The sequence below is a fragment of the Eucalyptus grandis genome, chromosome 10, assembly GCF_016545825.1.
Source record: "Eucalyptus grandis isolate ANBG69807.140 chromosome 10, ASM1654582v1, whole genome shotgun sequence".
NCBI classification, from domain to species: Eukaryota; Viridiplantae; Streptophyta; class Magnoliopsida; order Myrtales; family Myrtaceae; genus Eucalyptus; species Eucalyptus grandis.
The window spans coordinates 29,656,105-29,673,397 of NC_052621.1; the positions used below are offsets into that span (position 1 = coordinate 29,656,105).

The following is a 17,293-nucleotide window of genomic DNA, read 5'->3' on the forward strand; positions in this document are numbered from 1 at the left end:
GAGTTATTGCTACTTAGGTGGCTGTTGTGTGCTATAATAGCTGTTGTACGGTCTACGAGGCAGGAGGCTGCTGTCATGGCAGGCCTGGTGGTGGTATTCATCTGTGGACTGGTGGTGGAATATAGCGGGTGCAGCTAGTGTTATTATAAACACCGTGGAGAAACATGCGTAATGCGGCCGGCGTTATTACAAAACAAATCTGGGAACGGCGAGTCTAGTAGCAATGTTCTCCAGTGGACAGAAACGCATCATGTGCGGCTGGCTTTGTTACAGTTTTAGTCATTATACCAGATCATTGTCATATATATAACAGTGTAGTTTGCTCAATTGAGATCTACTTTATGTTTGTGACAAAGCCATTGTATGTCTCTTCTACCTCACTGTAAAAGTTCTTATTGCAGTTAACTGCTGACTTTATTAAGAAATTTGGATCTTCACTTTCTAACTTCTTTCATATCATGGATGGTTAACTAAATCGGTTTTCTGGAAATTCGTTTGTCAAAATAGGTGTTGACTACAACTTACGCAGGATCAATTGAAAAAAGAAGCAAGTGTACTCTCTCCCTCCCCCCTTCTTTAGCACAGCTGAATGATATGCTTATAACAGTAGGTCTATAACCAAGATTTTGCTTTTTTCATCAAATTATGAAACCTATTCTAGAAAACAAAAGCTGATAGTTTCGGAAAGCATTATCTATGATAATAGTATTATTTGAATGTTCAAGCTGCTCATCGATGTCTCTTTTGTTCCACGTGCCCCAGATTTTAATGCTGCTGATATGATAAACTCTTTGTTTTCTACTTTTACTTTTTCCCCTTTAGCTGAGTGGTAGGGAAGAGATCATGTGTAATTTTGATGTACTTTTTTGGTGAAAGACTCTGGTTATTGGGTGAGACCTTGGAAGAGTACTATCTTTTAGGGCTATGCAATCGGTGAGAATTGGAATGAACCAGCCATAGAAACAAGTTCGGCTCTTGTTCTAGTGAAAATAGGTCTGGTTGTTGGTCCCAAAAATTTGTAATTGTTTGGAACCGATGCTATGTTCTAATGGAAACAAGTCCATTTCTTAATGATTCCAACAAATCCGTTCTCGGTTTCAAAAATTTGGAATCGTTTAGAACCGGTATTGTGCAGTTCTAAGTGCTCGGAAACTAGTTAAAACCTATTTTATTAAGTTGGAAGAAGATTTATCTTTCAAAAATGACCTTGACTTTACTATTGTTTTACATTTTCTGTATGATTAGTATCGATATTTTACTTAAGAACAGTTTTGTAGCCATTTTGTTGCTCATATTTTGATGTAACTGCTATTTGTCTTGGTTTTTTAAATAACCAGTTTAAAAAAAAAAAAATTAAAAAAAAAGAACAAAAGAAATTGGTTCCTGAGTAAACCCTAGAATCAGATCAAACAAATAGGGTAAATAGGATAGGATCCTCGGCATAGGGCAAATGGGGAAAGTTTCAAGTTCCAAAAACTAATAATATGTTCCAGATTTGGAACTATCCAATTTGAAACCGATCATTCTTACTATTTACCATTGATGAGTGCACATGAATGATCACTTACTCATATGCTTCGTGACTACATACCAAAAAATCCGAAGAGTGGATTTGGGTCAGGGTAAAAGTTTAGGATTTTCCTTGAGCCAAAAATCAGATTAGGTAGATAAATGTGTTGTAGAGTATTGATTTGAAATTTTTAGTGATATTAATCCTTTTAATTTTCCATAAATTTTGCTGCGCTCGTACATCGACTTTTAATTGTCAAAAAAACACTCATTTTTCAGGGAATTCAAATATTATCACATGGAATCATACAAAATGAGTTTTTCATAATTTTCCAGGACAATTTTTTTATTTTTTATTTCTAAACTATTGAGAGAAAGAGAAATAAATCTCCCCAAACGAGATATTTTCAAGTCAAAGTTATCAACCACATGGACATGCTAGCTACTAGTTTTTGACAGGTTGAAGGTTACCTTTTACACAGATATAATTTTGGAATTCTAAAAAAGCACATTTAAAAATCTGCTAAATAGATGACCAAAGTCAAACGGTGTTGATATGGTAACCACGTGACTCAAGTAAAATAAATATAACATTATTTTGACTTAAAAGCCATTTGACAGAAACTTAATGAAAGATAAATGTGTCGCATTAGTACAAGCATGGAGCTTTTGATGTCACGATAACAAATTTATGATAAATGTGTCATAGTAGGTATAATTTAAGAATTTTTTTTTTATTTTTTTCCATTTTCCCTAGAAATTACTAATCTCGGTCTCGCATACATATTTACTTTCTCAAAATTAAAAACTTACAAATCGGAGTGAAAATAAATTACGTTTAAGGAGTGACTAACCAAGTCCTCGAATGAAAAGTTACAAACCACTTTGAGGAGTGCCAATTTGGCTGGCTTCAGTGGAACGCCTCTCGCGACCAACTGATCCACTATTTCATTATTTCTGACTCCACTCCAAGTGCAACTCACACTGAAATAACTCCCTCACCATCTCCGGAAGATGAGTTTAACTTATTTATCTCACTCAAATAACATCACGGTTAACCAAAAGACACATTCCATCTGAAACTTCTACTTTATGATCAGTTTGGTAATGCATGGCGCTCCAGAAGTTTGTACTGGCTGCGTTACGCCGAGATGTGCCGTTAGAAGCCAAACGTGGCTGAGAAGCTCTCCTCCTCTGCTCGGGCTCTCGCTGTGTTCGTAGCCTTTGCATTGGCAAGCCGCGTACATCATCATCCTCACCCAGACCTTGCTAATCACCTTCCACCTCTCGACGGATTTCAACTGTCTAGCGAGACGGCATGCATCAAAAAGCACCGACGTGCTTTCGGGTCCACGCATCTTCCACGCAGGGAGTTTAGTTCTCACTTGGAGCAGAAGATAGCAGACTTCGCACAGATCGCGCGACTCTCTTGAGTCGTGCTTGTCGAAGCAGTTGCATAAACGGGTGTGGACATGTGCCTCTTTCTCGAATAATTTCTGGGCCCACTGGATGACGACCCATGAGATGCTGCCTTCCTTCTTTGGCAACATCGCTAGCTCGTCCTCGAAGAACTTCTGAGCTTCAACCAAAGTGTCTTCGTATCGGAGCACCCCTATTCCCGTTCCCAACATGGAAGGATAGAATCTTAGAAGATAGATCATGTACCGCGAGACCAACATACTCATCGTGTAGTTCGCGACGTCTTCCGGGTCCATGCTGCGGCAGTCCTCATAGTGACATAGCTCAGTGGCGATGTGCCAGATGATGATGCTCTGGTCAAATTCCATCGCTTCCAAACTCCATTTCAGATGATCGCAGTTCGACTTCTTCAGTAGTTCGCTTGCCTCCAGCTTAAGAATCGCCAACCCTCCGTAGTTCGAATTCTTCAGTAGTTCGCTTGCCTCCAGCTTATGACTCGCCAACCCTCCGTTCAATCCGATGAGCGTTTCCATTTTATTGACCACATCCTTCATGTGTTGGAAGATTTGGTCTTTTATGTCCTCATCCAACTCTTTGTAATCGATGTAGAAGTTCTTTTCCACATGCTTGCCTAACTTGGCAAGCCTTGGATAGCGGAAGATGCTGTTTCTATTCCTGATAGATGAATCTAAGAGGCTGATCTGGGCCACGGAATTTGACCATCTTTGGCTCCGGCTGAACGAGCGAAAGGTGATGTTGGATAAAATGGTGGATGCCCTTGGTCTCTGAATCAGCCAGTGGTTGACCCAATCGGATGAAATTGCTAGAAGAAGCGAGAAAATCTCTAAAAATATGGCCACAATTATGAGCAAGAAAGTTATCCAGATGTCGACTTTGGGGTAGTCCTTCTTATCCTGTAAGGAGAAGGAAACTAAAACAGCACACGGCACTGAGAGACTGATGACCCAACGAATGATGCCCCAAGCACAGTACAGCAACTGCACCTTGGTGTAAAGCAGATCGTACATGAACCCGAGCTCAATCTCCACGATCTTAAATGCCCTCATTGAATTCATGACCGTGAACATGCTCTTACTGGCATGCAGGTCGATAGAGTTGACGGTCAGGCCCATGAATAGAAGCTTGAAGATCTTGAACGACTCATAGGCTATGTCCAGAGTCGTCGAATCTCCTTCGTCGTGGGCTAGATAGTCCTCCACTGAGAGATCCTCCAGAGCCGGAATCTGTGTAAGCTCTTCAACTCCTACCCGGTAACCCTCCTCTTTCTTTAGAGTGTACTGCGCCATTTTCCTGTGGTAGAAGGGACCAAAATTGGGACGCGAAATCATTGAATCTTGTAGTCGACCTACGCTAGCCAAGTACAAACTCCAAGGCCTCTCTGCATATTTGATTAATCCCACCAGGTTCATACCTGCCGCTAATATCCACAGTGTAGACCCCATCAAGGCCAAGACGTATATGTAACACGCTAGTCCTACCTGGCCGCAAAGCCGAACCAAGTGCCTCAGCCACAGCTCGTTGTCCGCCAGGGCATATGAGGAGATCGTGTCAGGCCCACCCAAGTGGAGGAGGAGGAACGGCGCCCAGAACGCCCTTATCTGGGTCTTCGGATCAATCGTCCCCTTCTTTTCGAGGTTGGCCAGGCGGTTCGACATGATGCCGAGCGTGAGAGTCGCGATGTAGTCGGCCAATAGGTACGTTGTCCAGACCACGACTTGGATCCAGTTCTTGAAAATGGATTTCCTGCGGCTGGCCTGAGTAGCAAGGGTCAACTGGAGGAACAAGCTGAAGAGGACGAGTAACCGCAGCTCCCACTCCTTCCACATATCACGTATGTATCGGGAGATCAGCGAAAATATCATGGTTGAACTCGAACTGTTGGCGCCAAAAGGCTCGACGATCGGGGCACTCTCTCAAAGAGCGGTCGAACTTTAGGTTGAATATGTAGAGGGAGCAAGGCAAAATAGCTTTAGCCTCGAAATAACCTCAGCATTATCCTCAGAACTCCCACCAATTTATAAGCATTACTTGGGATAGTAATCAAGTTCAGAAGCACCTATTTACCCTGCGTAACATTACAAGAAACAAAAAAGAAGTATGCATTCCAAAACATCCACAATATAATACTCGCAACACCACTTTTGAATGCATAATTGTCAAGTAATTCTTTGCTTTTGCTTGAGACAGAAGTAAAGCGACAAAATCATATTCTGGCATTCGCACTAGCACGAGTATGATATACTTTAATTAAGAAGATCAGAATATAGGTCAAGAGTTAAAAGCTTAATTGCTCAATCACTGCTCCAAATTGAAATTTAGTGAATTTCACTCAAACTCCTATGATTTTCACATTTTCTCTGGCACGTATTACTAGCTTAACATGATTCATGTAGAATATAAAAATCATCTATTTAGCTTACTCTGACAAGTAAAGTCGTAGAAAGGCCAAAAAATGGTATAAATGCTCACTCCAAATTGAAGCAATTCAAAAGCATTGGATTGCTTCGATTCTAGCAGACAAGCATATTATTTCCTTGAACACTAATCTCCATGTCAAATTCGTGAATAACTCCGTCACCACAATAAAACATTGCACTATCACGTGTATATTTCACACCACGTATGCGGTTTACGACCACTATGATCACAATTTGTTTCATCTATGTCTGGACAATTGACATACGGTGTGCGACACTATATATATATTCCATCTATATAAGATGTTTCATAAGGAGGCAATGCATGACAATCGCTGAACATTTTAATCTTCCATACACTGCCCGCGAAGGACGAACGGCTGGCGGCCCACCTCTAGCTTAATTTACTAAGCCCTTAACGTTGCAAATCAAGGCTTGAAACATGCGATTAAGAACCCACATAAACCTCAAAGTCCAAGAATTCATAACCTCAAATAAAGTTTTCTTTTTGCTACCAAGAAAAGAAAAGTATTAGTACCACAACTTTTGTATTACGCTGATTTAAGTGTCATTGAAGTGTGAAAAACAATCACTTAACTGAATCCAGTGATTTAATTTATAGGAAAATCTGACCTGACTCACCAAATTCACTTAAATTGATGCTTTTTAAAAACTTTTGGTGTTGAAGTAATACTCCGTAAAGTTTTGACAGTGTATTGATCCTTTATTAGATTGTCGCTCTGAAATTTTTTAAAATTCAAAATTTGACAAAACGATGTCATGAGCCAAAAACAAAAAATCACAAACCAAGTATTTTAACTTAGCCACCATTTTCCTTTGTCTTGTTAGACTAAAAAAGCAAATTCATGGAGCAGACATTCCCTCAAAATACTTTCATTTGAAAAAACAAAGATCTAATTGTTTTCCTTAAAAAAAAAAAAAAAAAAAAAAAAGAAGTAAATGACATTTTTATTAAGAACGTGATGGCATGACTTGCAGATCTTCAATTTGTGTTGTCTCCATATATCATCTCAAGGAATATGGACAAGATGAAAATGAGACGACATAAAAAAATTTGACTTTATATCAGTGGAGAACTAGAAATATAGGACAACACTTCTAAAATCATTAGAGAAATATGTAAAGCCTAGAGAAATTAAAGGCCTCATGATCAAAACTCTAAAATTCAAAGAAATTTCAATCGAGTCAATCATATGTAACTTTTTTAAACCGTTAGGATTTTTGCAAGGGCGCGCGAGCCCTCACCCAAAGTGCCAGATCTGGCCAAGTGAGGGCTTGGTGGCCCTCACCAGCCTTAAACGAGGTCATGCCCCTTGCTTGGCCAAATCTCGTCTCCCATAGCTAGCAAGGGGCCCGACACCCTTGTTGCAACCTACTCAAAGGGAATAGGTTAAGAGGAAATGCCTAAAAGACGGGCTTACAGCATATGATAACTCTCCCAAACTCATACCTCAGGCACATTGAGGTGTTTGTAAGAATTTTGTAATAATGAGTCACCACTAACCTATTATATTAGGCTAGAAACCAAGTGCCTCACTTCTTACACAATTGAAGAATTTAGGATTTGGGACTTGATTACACTAATTAATCAATTAGTGTCATTTCAGTACTTAATTTTATTTTTTTTAGTACTTGATCTCGTTCATTTAAGACAAAAAAGATTTTTGTCAGGCAGTTTGAATTAGTTTTAGACTAATCCACTAACATGCAAAGTGACCATATAGGTACGCAATCTACATAATAATCGACCACCAAAGAAAGCATTAAGTAGATTGTATGGAATAAAAGACTTAATATTAAGGAAAAAGATAAATGACAATCCTAACTAGACTAAAGGGAGCCACAAACAATGAAAGCATGCGAAATTGTCTTTGAAGACAATCGAAATCCTAAGATAGAGCCCTAAGGGCTTACTCAATTTTTTAGTACAACTTTAAAGTTATAAAGCCTCAAAAGAAATTAGCTCAAAATGTCCATTTTTAAACTTTGAGGAATTATAAATTTTTAGGGATTTAGTAATTTTTAATAAACTTTTGAAATTTTTTTTACGTTTTTCCATTTTTTTAGATTTTTTTAAAAATTTTTTTGAGTTTTTAAAAAAAAAAATTGAAGTTTTAAATTTTCTGAAAATTATTGAATTTTTCTTGATTTTTAATATTTTTATTTTTATGAAAATTTTCGAATTTCTGAAATTTTTAATATATTTCTGAAAATTATATTAGGAAAAAGAGATTCGGACCGAGTAAACCCGATCCAGCCCATTGAACCGATCCGATAACCCGTACCCTACTTAATTCAAAAACTATTTCTGAAAACCGCTTTTTTATATTAATATTTATATTCTAATTAATTCTTTTTCTTTCCTTTTTCTTTTATTTATTTATTTTTCTTCTCCCAGTCTTCTTCTCCTCTACGCCTCCTCCTTGCTTTTGTCTTTTTATCCCTTTTGTCTTTTTTCCGTTTCTTTTTATTACTCATTTTTTATTTCCCTTTCTTCCACCCCTGCGGGTGGTCTTCTCCCTCGCTGAAACTCCCCTTTCTACGTTCACTTCTTTGCGCGACGTCTTCTTCCACTGAGACCACGCCATCACCGAAGCTTTACTCACAGACGGGCTCAACACTAAGACTTTACTACAAGAATTCACGTCAGAATCTCAATCGGTGCGCATCGACAACCAATCTCACCGGCCCTCATCCGGTCTTCACTCCGGCCGTCGCCAAACGTCGCCGGCGACGTCGATGACACCAAACATATATATTTCGAGACAACGACCATTCTAACTGATCAACCACATTTATGCACGTCGAGACAAAAAGAAAAGACTGACTATGGCGGTCTCTAACCGTGGGCTCCTCCGGCGAAGGGCGTGGATTTTCCGACGAGAAGACGTTCATCCATGGCCAACTCGGGCATCAAACGGTATGCCACAAAATAAAAAAGAAACGCAGATTCAGTGATAATACAGCAATATTAGGACAACCGAGCGTAAAATAAAGATTTTAATCATTGTTTTTATGAACTCAAATTCGGTGCTTCATTCAGATATTTTGTCAAACGGTGGATGTGCAATTCAGAATACCACTTCCAGGTTCGGATTTAACGTCGTTCGTGGCATAAACCCAGCATATTAAGCTCCAAATCAATGTTATTATAAACAAATCAGTTTGGATTTCGTACGGTTCGCTCAAAATCTCATCGGTTTGGTCTCGTGTTCTCGAACTTAATAAGTGAGGGAAAAGCAGAGCGTTTCCGGGAATTACCTGGTTCGGGAGCTTGCTGCGTTGAACGGTGACGGGCGAGTTGTCCTCTGCAGAGGGTCGAGACGATTCAGACAAACCACGGGCTAAGGGAGACGAATTCCTCACTCTCGATTTCTCTCCTCCCTCTCTCTATCTCAAGTTTCTCTGCAAAAAAAATCCCCCTCCAGCCGCTCACTCTCCGAGCTCCTTCTCTCTCTTTCCTCTGCGTATTATGCCCAGAACTCTCAGGTTCAAGGGCCAGAACAGCCCCAAAGAAGAAGAACCAGACCACCCTTTCTTCCCTCCTCTCTCGGTTTCTCTCCTTCGAACTCTCTCTCCGAAGACCCCCCGCCAAAACAGAACGCTCTTCTCTCTTTTCAAACGCCCCTCTCTCTCTTCGCCTCTCGCCAGGACCGTGCCCGCTCAGATCTTACCGCACAGCATTCCCTTTCGCCAGCGTCGCGCGCGACGCCCTCCACTCTGCTGTCTTCTGTACGCTTTTCTTTTCTGCCCTTCTTTTGCAGAGGCGGGGCTGGCGTGAGGGGGAAACAAAAGCAAAAACCGGCCGAGCCGACCCACCAAAAAAAAAAAAAAAACAAAGAGAGAGGAAAGGAAAAGAAGGCGCTGGCCCGGTTTCTTTCCCCCACCCCCACCTAAACCAAACTTTTTATTTTAAGGATAATTCTTTAATTATTTTTTAATTTTAAATTTTTTAAAGGAAAGTAAAAATCAATTTTTATATATTTTTTCATTAGTAACACTAATAATGCAACGGCTGCTCCGCAACGAAAGCAAAGCGAGCCACGCTAGTAGCGCGCATCCATTCTGGCTTGACAAATAGAGGAAGGGTTCCAAACTTAACCTAGGTTGGGAAAAGCCCTCTCTATGTTCTTAGTCAAGCTTAAACTGCAATTAAAGGTTAGCGCTAACGAGCACAAGTTGCTCAATCCCTTGCTTCTTACTTTCGAGCCCAAGCCTACGTTTGCTTAGTGAGGTTGCTTGAGCTGCGCGAAAGGTTGCTTTTCTAAAACTATTCTATAATGGCGCCTTAGCCTATCTATAGTCAGGGGCCTTTTTTTGCTAAGCTTGAAAAATGACCAACAACTTAATGAAAATATACGCGATGCATTTTAATGAAAATTATTTATCCCACTTTTCTTTTAATTAACTAATTTTATAATTTAGTTTAAAAAATAATTCATCTTTTTTTTTTAATTAATACTAGTGATGCTAATGCTCCTAATGTCTATATGTGATGTAATTTAGTAAAAATTAATTTTTATTTAGGGATTGAAAATTAATCCCTAATTTTCTTTATGATTTAAAACCTAAATGAACATGCAAAATTTAGGTGTCAACAACTCTTGCCTAGGGCCAGTGAAGGTCAGCTAATCACCCTTATCGGTCCTAACTCCTAAACCAAAAAAAAAAGAAAAAAGCAAAGAAAAGTACCCAAAAAAAAAAATGAAAAGAAGGATAAAACCATAAAAATTTCAAATGTCACGTGAGCACCGATAATCTACGTCAGCAATTTCCAACCAAACTTGACCAAATTGATTCAATTGGTAAAAGATGAAAAGATTTAAGATTTAATTGGCAAATTTCAAAGGCTTAGAACTGAATTAACAAAAATAAAATGAGTTTATGATTTTTTGGACAATTTTCCCCTATTTTATACTATTATGTAAAGCAAAAAGGATCTCCTAAGGGAATCACAATCCTTTTTCCCCCAAAAATATCCTCAATTAATTATATGACAAATATATTATGGAAGGGCAAATGCATCGATCAACGATCTTATTTTATCTCTCAAGTTTTTTTATTTTTAACATTCAACATTTTCTATCTCATAAACAACCCTATTATATTGGGATAAGTGCATTGAAAGTGCTAAAACTTGTCAAGAAAGTGCAATTTAATCCTAAAATTTTCAAAAAGTACAATTAAGTCCTAAAACTTGTTACAAAAGTGCAATAAAGTCCTAAAATTTTTAAAAAGTACAATCAAGTCATAAAACTTGTCAAATTGATCAAATTAAGTGCTTCCATTAATAACAATTTTGAAAGTTTTAGGACTCAATAGTACTTTCGTGATAAGTTTTAAAACTTGATTGCATTTTTTGAAAGTTTTATGACTCGATGCACTTTCATGTAAGTTTTAAAATTCAATTGCACTTTTTGAAAGTTTTAGGATTCTTAATTATATTTTTGTGACAAGTTTTAAAACTTCTAGTACACGTATCTCAAAAAAAAAAATTCAAATCTCAAAACATAATTTATTTTTCATGATACACACAATTCCTGCATATTGTGTCGATAACTTCTTTTCATTAATTCTAGGGATAAGTGTTCCAGAAGTCCTACAACTTGTCACGAAAGTGCATTTCAGTCCTAAAACTTGCAAAAAGTGCATTTAAGTCCTAAAACTTGTCAAATTGTTTCAAATGAGTCCTAAAATTGACGCCGTTAGCATTTTCCGTTAAAAATGCCGACGTGGCATTTTAAATAATTTTTATTTTCCACGTGGATTTTTTAATGATTTTTTATTCATTTTTAAAAAAATTAGATTTAAAAACTAAAAAAATCAAATTTATTCATTTTATATTATTTTCACAAAAAATTTAAAAAAATTAAAATATTTATTAAAGAAAATACATTTCCTTCTCCCCGCTGCCTTGCCCCCATCGCCGGAGGGGCCGGGCGACGGTCGCCGGCCACGGGCGGGGGTGGCCGGGCCTCGCCGGCCCCCCGCGAGCTGCGCCGGTGCCCCAATTTGGGCCCGCCGGCCCTCGCGGGGGCCGGCGGCCGTCGCCCCCTTGGGCGAGTCGTCGCCAGCCCCTCGCGGGGGCCGGCGACCGTCGCCCCCGGGCGAGGCCTCGTCGGCCCTCGCTCGGGGCCAGCGAGGATCGCCAGATTTGGGCGATCCTCGCCCGGGCGGGCGACGGTCGCCGGCGCTCGCCTGGGCCGACGAGGCCCGGCCACCCCCGCCCAGGGCCGACGACCGTAGCCCGGCCCCTACGGCGATGGGCGGCGGCGCGGCGGGGGGGAGAGGAGCCCCGCTGAATTTTTTTTAACAATTTTAAAAATAATTTTTTTAAACTTTTCTTTTTAGTTTTTGTTGAAAATAAGATAAGAATAAATTTAAGTTTTTAGTTTTTAAATCAAATTTTTTAAAAAATGAATAAAAAATCATTAAAAAATCCACGTGGAAAATAAAAATTATTTAAATGCCACGTCAGCATTTTTAACGGAAAATGCTAACGGCGTCGATTTTAGGACTCATTTGAAACAATTTGACAAGTTTTAGGACTTAAATGCACTTTTTGCAAGTTTTAGGACTGAAATGCACTTTCGTGACAAGTTGTAGGACTTTTGGAACACTTATCCCTTAATTCTAAGGTGATTTCATAAAGCCTTTCGAATGTCAGTTTTTGTTTGCAAGCAATGCATGTGTATTTTTGCTATTATACACACTAGAAAAAGAAGCCAACTTAAGCTGTTTCCAAAGCTCTTGATTAATTAAACACCAAGGTCGATATTATCAGGAAAATATCTTGATTAATTTCTTTGCAAGGATTAAATCTATACTTTCTATAGTTGTGCTTTCTTGTTTCTTATATTCGGTTCTCTGATTTTATGTGTTTTTATAACTTTGCAAATCTAATTAATCAAAAAGCTAAAAGTAATTTCCTACAATAACAACCTAGAATCTCAAATATCTTGTCAGGCCAAAGAAAGTAAATGTAATTTCCCCCCGTTTCATCTTTAGTTAAGCAGCCCCCAATTAAATTACAATATGGGTGTTGCACTCAGATAATTGTCTATATGAGATCAATCCCATAAATAGACGGAATTTGCACTTTATTCTCTCTTTTGAACCTGGATATATGATACCCAAAAACTCATATTTATTATAGGGTTAATACCATCAAAAACTTCAAATCGGTACACCTGTGCCATGTTTACCCCAAACTATTAGTATCACAAAAACTCTTGAACCAGTACACCCATGCCACATTTGTCTCAAATCAGTGCACCCGTGCCACACTTACCCAAACTAATGTTTATGTAATAAAAAGTTTTAAACTAATGCACTCATGCTACATTTACCCCAAAAAAATCTCAAATTTACTAGTAAATCTGGTACAAGTATATCAATTGGGGTAAATGTAGTGTGAGTGAACTAATTTAGGATTTTTTTGTGATACAAAAATTAGTTTGAGGTAAATGTAGCATAGACTTACCACTTTGGGTGTTTTGTAACGCAAAAATTAATATTATTGCAACACCACTTTGGATGCATAATCGTCAAGTGATTTTCTAATTTGCCCATAGAGGAAGTAAATAGACAAAATCAAGTTCCAGCATTCATATTAACTTGAATATGATCAACTTTAATTGAGAAGGTCAGAATATAAGCCAAGAGTTAAAATTTGGTTTCTCAATCACTGCTCTAAATTAAAATCCAATGATCTTCACCCTAATCATTGTGATTTTCACACTTTGTCCAGCAAGCATCACTAGCCTAATGTGGAATATAGAATCACCTATTTTAGCTTGCTATCACAAGTAAAGTGTGACATCCGGAATTTTTGTATTTGAAATTATGTAATATTCGGAAATTCATGTTATGATCATGATACTTAGATTTCGAGCTAAGTATTATTTGCCTTAATATTCAAACAAACACGTGAAAACTTTAAGCTAATCATAAATTTCATGGGACACAATGGGTAATTTCCCTAATTGTAGATTCTCTCGGGTTCGATGTGTGAATCCAATTAGGTGTGTAATAATAGTAGGATGATATTAATTAAATTACTATCTTCTTACTAATTAACGGTTGTTATTAATTGCATAAGTTTTAGTTAATTAATAATAATAGTGAATAACTTGTGTTAATTATGCTAGAAGAGGAAGATTACGTTCTACTTGCTACATTTCTTTTGCAAGATTTATTAATTAGAATTTTTAGTACCATTTTGTCGTTGTATTATCAATTGCTTGGCCATGTCTTTTTACAAAATAATATTTTGTGGATAATTTCTCTTACACCTAAACTAAATAATGATTATTTTAAGATGACTCATTATTCTCTTGCATTTTCCTTGGCCATGTGCAAGAACTTTACCTTGCATTTGTACCACATCAAGATGAAGATTAACATGCAAATTTACACCTAGCAATGAGAGAAAATCAAATTATCTTAACTAATTTTAACAAAACTCATTATGTCTTGCCAAAGAACCCATTTTTGCTCCTCCAAAATTCAAACAGAAGTTGCATGTATTATTTCCACTTTTCAATCCAAGAAATTGGAGAGCAAACTTCATATTCAAGAGCTACTAGAGTGGTGAATGCAATTAGTGGTTTGTGTTCGTTAGAAGTAAGAGAAGTTTGTAGCATTAAGTTAGCTTAAGTCTACTGAGAGATGAAGTCTTAATATGGATATGGTGGTTGTTAAATGACTTTGATAATTTATTGCAAGTTCATTCTGTTTCGCTTTGGTTCGTTCTGGTTCGTTTTGTGTGGTTTTGGGTAGCTAAAACATGGTCATTCTACCATATTTATCATCATAATCCATTGCATGTCCGTTATGCTTCTTACTATCTCATTCTGGTTAGTTAGAATCTGATCATTATGCTATATTTATCTTGATAATCCATTGAATGTTCGTTCTACTTCTTTTCACCTCATTCTATGTAGTTAGAATCTGGCTATTCTACCATCTTTATCTTGGTGATCCATTGTATGTTCATTCTGATTTTTTTCTATCTCATTCTGGGTGGTTAGAATACAATCATTTTGCCATATTTGTCTTGATAATCCATTACATGGTCATTCTACTTCTTTTTGCTAGAACTTTACCAATTAGAATCTGTTCGTTTCACTAATTTCTGTTGATATTTCTTATTACAAAATCTGTCTATTTGTGCCCCTTTATAAATCTACTCATTTGGTCAAATCTATTCATTTTTTAATCTGTTTACTTATTGAATCTACTAATTTATGAATCTGTTCGTTGATAAGGCTATTTATCGATTCAAACAGACTTTATTAAATATGAAGTTATTCCTTGTTGAATTTGTTCATTTGTTGATCATGTCCATTATTGGATTTGTTCTCTATGCTATAAGCTTTTATCAAGCCAAAAATTATCCTTTTGATTATTTAGACTTTACGATCAAAATATACTTGTTCTTTCAGACTTAAAATATACCCATTTGATTTACGAAATTTTAATGTCCAGAACCTGCTCAATATCCAAACCCGAAATGTCTAGACTGTAATGACCAGAATATGTCTATGTATTATTTAATATGTAGTTATTTGACAAATGCATTAAATTGAATTGACATTGTGTGTTATGCTTAAGAGTATACATATATTATGGCTTAAATAAAATGAATGTGATTCCATCGCATGTACAATGGTGAGTGACGACGCCACTTATGTCGAGATGCCTCATGAGTTGGGATATCCCGAGAAGTGTTTCAAGATGTCTCGGGAGTCAAGATGTCCCGTGAGTTGAGATGCCCTATAGTGAAAGTTCATAGAATGCCTCAAAAGTTGAGATACCCTGTGTCTCGAGATGCTCCATGAGTCAAGATGCCTCGGGAGTGTTTGAAAAGATGAAGCATTAATGAATAAAATGTATTGTTATGTGTAAAACCTAATCATTTGTGTAAAACATAATGTGCATGTTTATGAGTCTGGATGGATGTTTTGTTAGTTGACAATTTCTGTGATAAATGAAAATGGAAATGGTAAAGTCTATTTATGTTTGTATCACACCTATTGGATAATTATGCATTCATTTTGTATATACCAAGTGAAGTAGTGAGATGATTTTTTTAAACTTAAAACTAGAGATTTCATTTGTTGGTTTCCACTCATTCCTTTCATTTCTCAAATGTGTAGGATGGACGCTCCCCAACCTTTTTGCTACGAAGTCCCTATGTATAATTTATGAAAGTGTGCTTGAACCAGAGTATAGAATAATATATATCAAATGTAGTTCTACGATATGGGTTGATATAGGAGGTTTCATGGAATGGATTTCTTTTTGGTTTGTTGCCTGGTACTAGAACCTTGATAGTGAGTCATTGGCCCGTTAAGTAGCTTCGATCTAGATGTTGGAGACGCAGTAGACGGAGAGGTTATCGATCCGTGACTCAATTCGATCGTTTATATGGGCAGACTTTTGGAAGTATAGTATGGATATATGTCTCCCTATCCCTCTTCAGACTTTTATCTCTGTGCTCGTAATGTAATGATCTTGTGAACTCACGTGTGATTTAAAAATAAAAGAAACTTAAGTATGTTGGTTATATTTGTAAGGTTTTAATTGTCAAAAGAATATTTGTAAATATTTGATTGCGCTTCTGCATACTAAAAGAGATTAATAATATAAGAAACACGTGTCAGGTGACATTCTGGGCATCACATAAAGTCACAAAAAGGCCAAAAGAGGGTGATAGATGCTTATTCTAAATTGAAGCAATTCCAGAGCATTAGTCAATTGCTTCAATTCCAACAAACAAGCATATTCTTTCCTTGAATACTAATCTCCATATCAAATCCATGAAAGAAGTCATCACTGCGATAAAACATTGCATGAGAGTGCATATACCTCATAGATCATAACTTGTTATCTATGTCTAAACAATTGGCACACAATGTGCTTCGGCTAAACATTTCTCCATGTATACATGATGTTTCACAAGGATGCATGTGCCACATAACGGTTAGGGGTGAGCATCGGTCAAGGGTCAACCCTGGACCAACCTTGGACCGGCCCAACCCTGCCAGTCCTAGTTCGGTTCCTAGGGAGACCGAGTCGGTCCTTGGTCTTGAGATTCTTAGACCAGCACTGTGCAGGTTGGTCATTGGTCCTGAGAGTTTAAAGTCGGTCTAACATAAACCAACCCTGATTCTATATATATTATATATCTAATATATTATTTATAATTTTTTTTATATAAAGAAACCCTTAAAAATAAAAAAGGCGTCAACAACATTAAATAGCTCCTTAGTATGGAGTTCAAGTAATTTTACACTTTTTTTTTAATAATTTAGATCTTTTAATGTCTTTTATGGCGTCAACAACCATAATTTACAAAGGAGGAAAATGTTTTTGTGAGAAGTCCTCATGACGTTCAAAATGGCATAAATAGCTCCTCACGGCATCCTCCTCTAGTACTTGTTCTCTTCTGTCTTATTGGTCCTCTTAGTCTTTAATTTGCCAAAATCAAAAGAAACAACTTCTCCACTCGTCACTCGACACTCACCTCACTTGCTTTGGGTCACCCGTGCCACTCGCCGTTCGATACTTGCCTAGCTTGTTGCTCCCTACTTGACGCTCGACGCCCACCCTATTCGACACCCGTTGCTTGCCTCTTTTAGCTAACCTCGCTCGTCACTAAACCCAGGGTCGGTCTTGTCCTCTTTCGCCTTTTCAGGAAGTACAAAAAATGAAACAAAAAATTATCGGTTGATCCTGGAACCGGACTAAACCCATTGAGTCAATCAGAGGTCCTCAATTGCCTTTTCAGAGAATACTAAAAATGAAATAAATAAATTATCGGTTGGTCATAGGTTGACCCTAAAACCGGACCAAACCCACTAGGTCGATCCAGTCCTGGATCCCAAGCTCAATAGGGTTGG

The 17,293-nt window shown here is 37.6% G+C and overlaps 1 protein-coding gene across 1 annotated transcript; it reads right to left on the minus strand.

The window, feature by feature from the left end:
- Nucleotides 1-2,594: 2,594 nt before the first annotated feature.
- On the minus strand, nt 2,595-4,775 carry LOC104423940. Its single transcript, XM_039302970.1, has one exon. It carries the CDS (start codon nt 4,773-4,775, stop codon nt 2,595-2,597), a length of 2,181 nt encoding a protein of 726 aa, XP_039158904.1.
- Nucleotides 4,776-17,293: the final 12,518 nt, after the last annotated feature.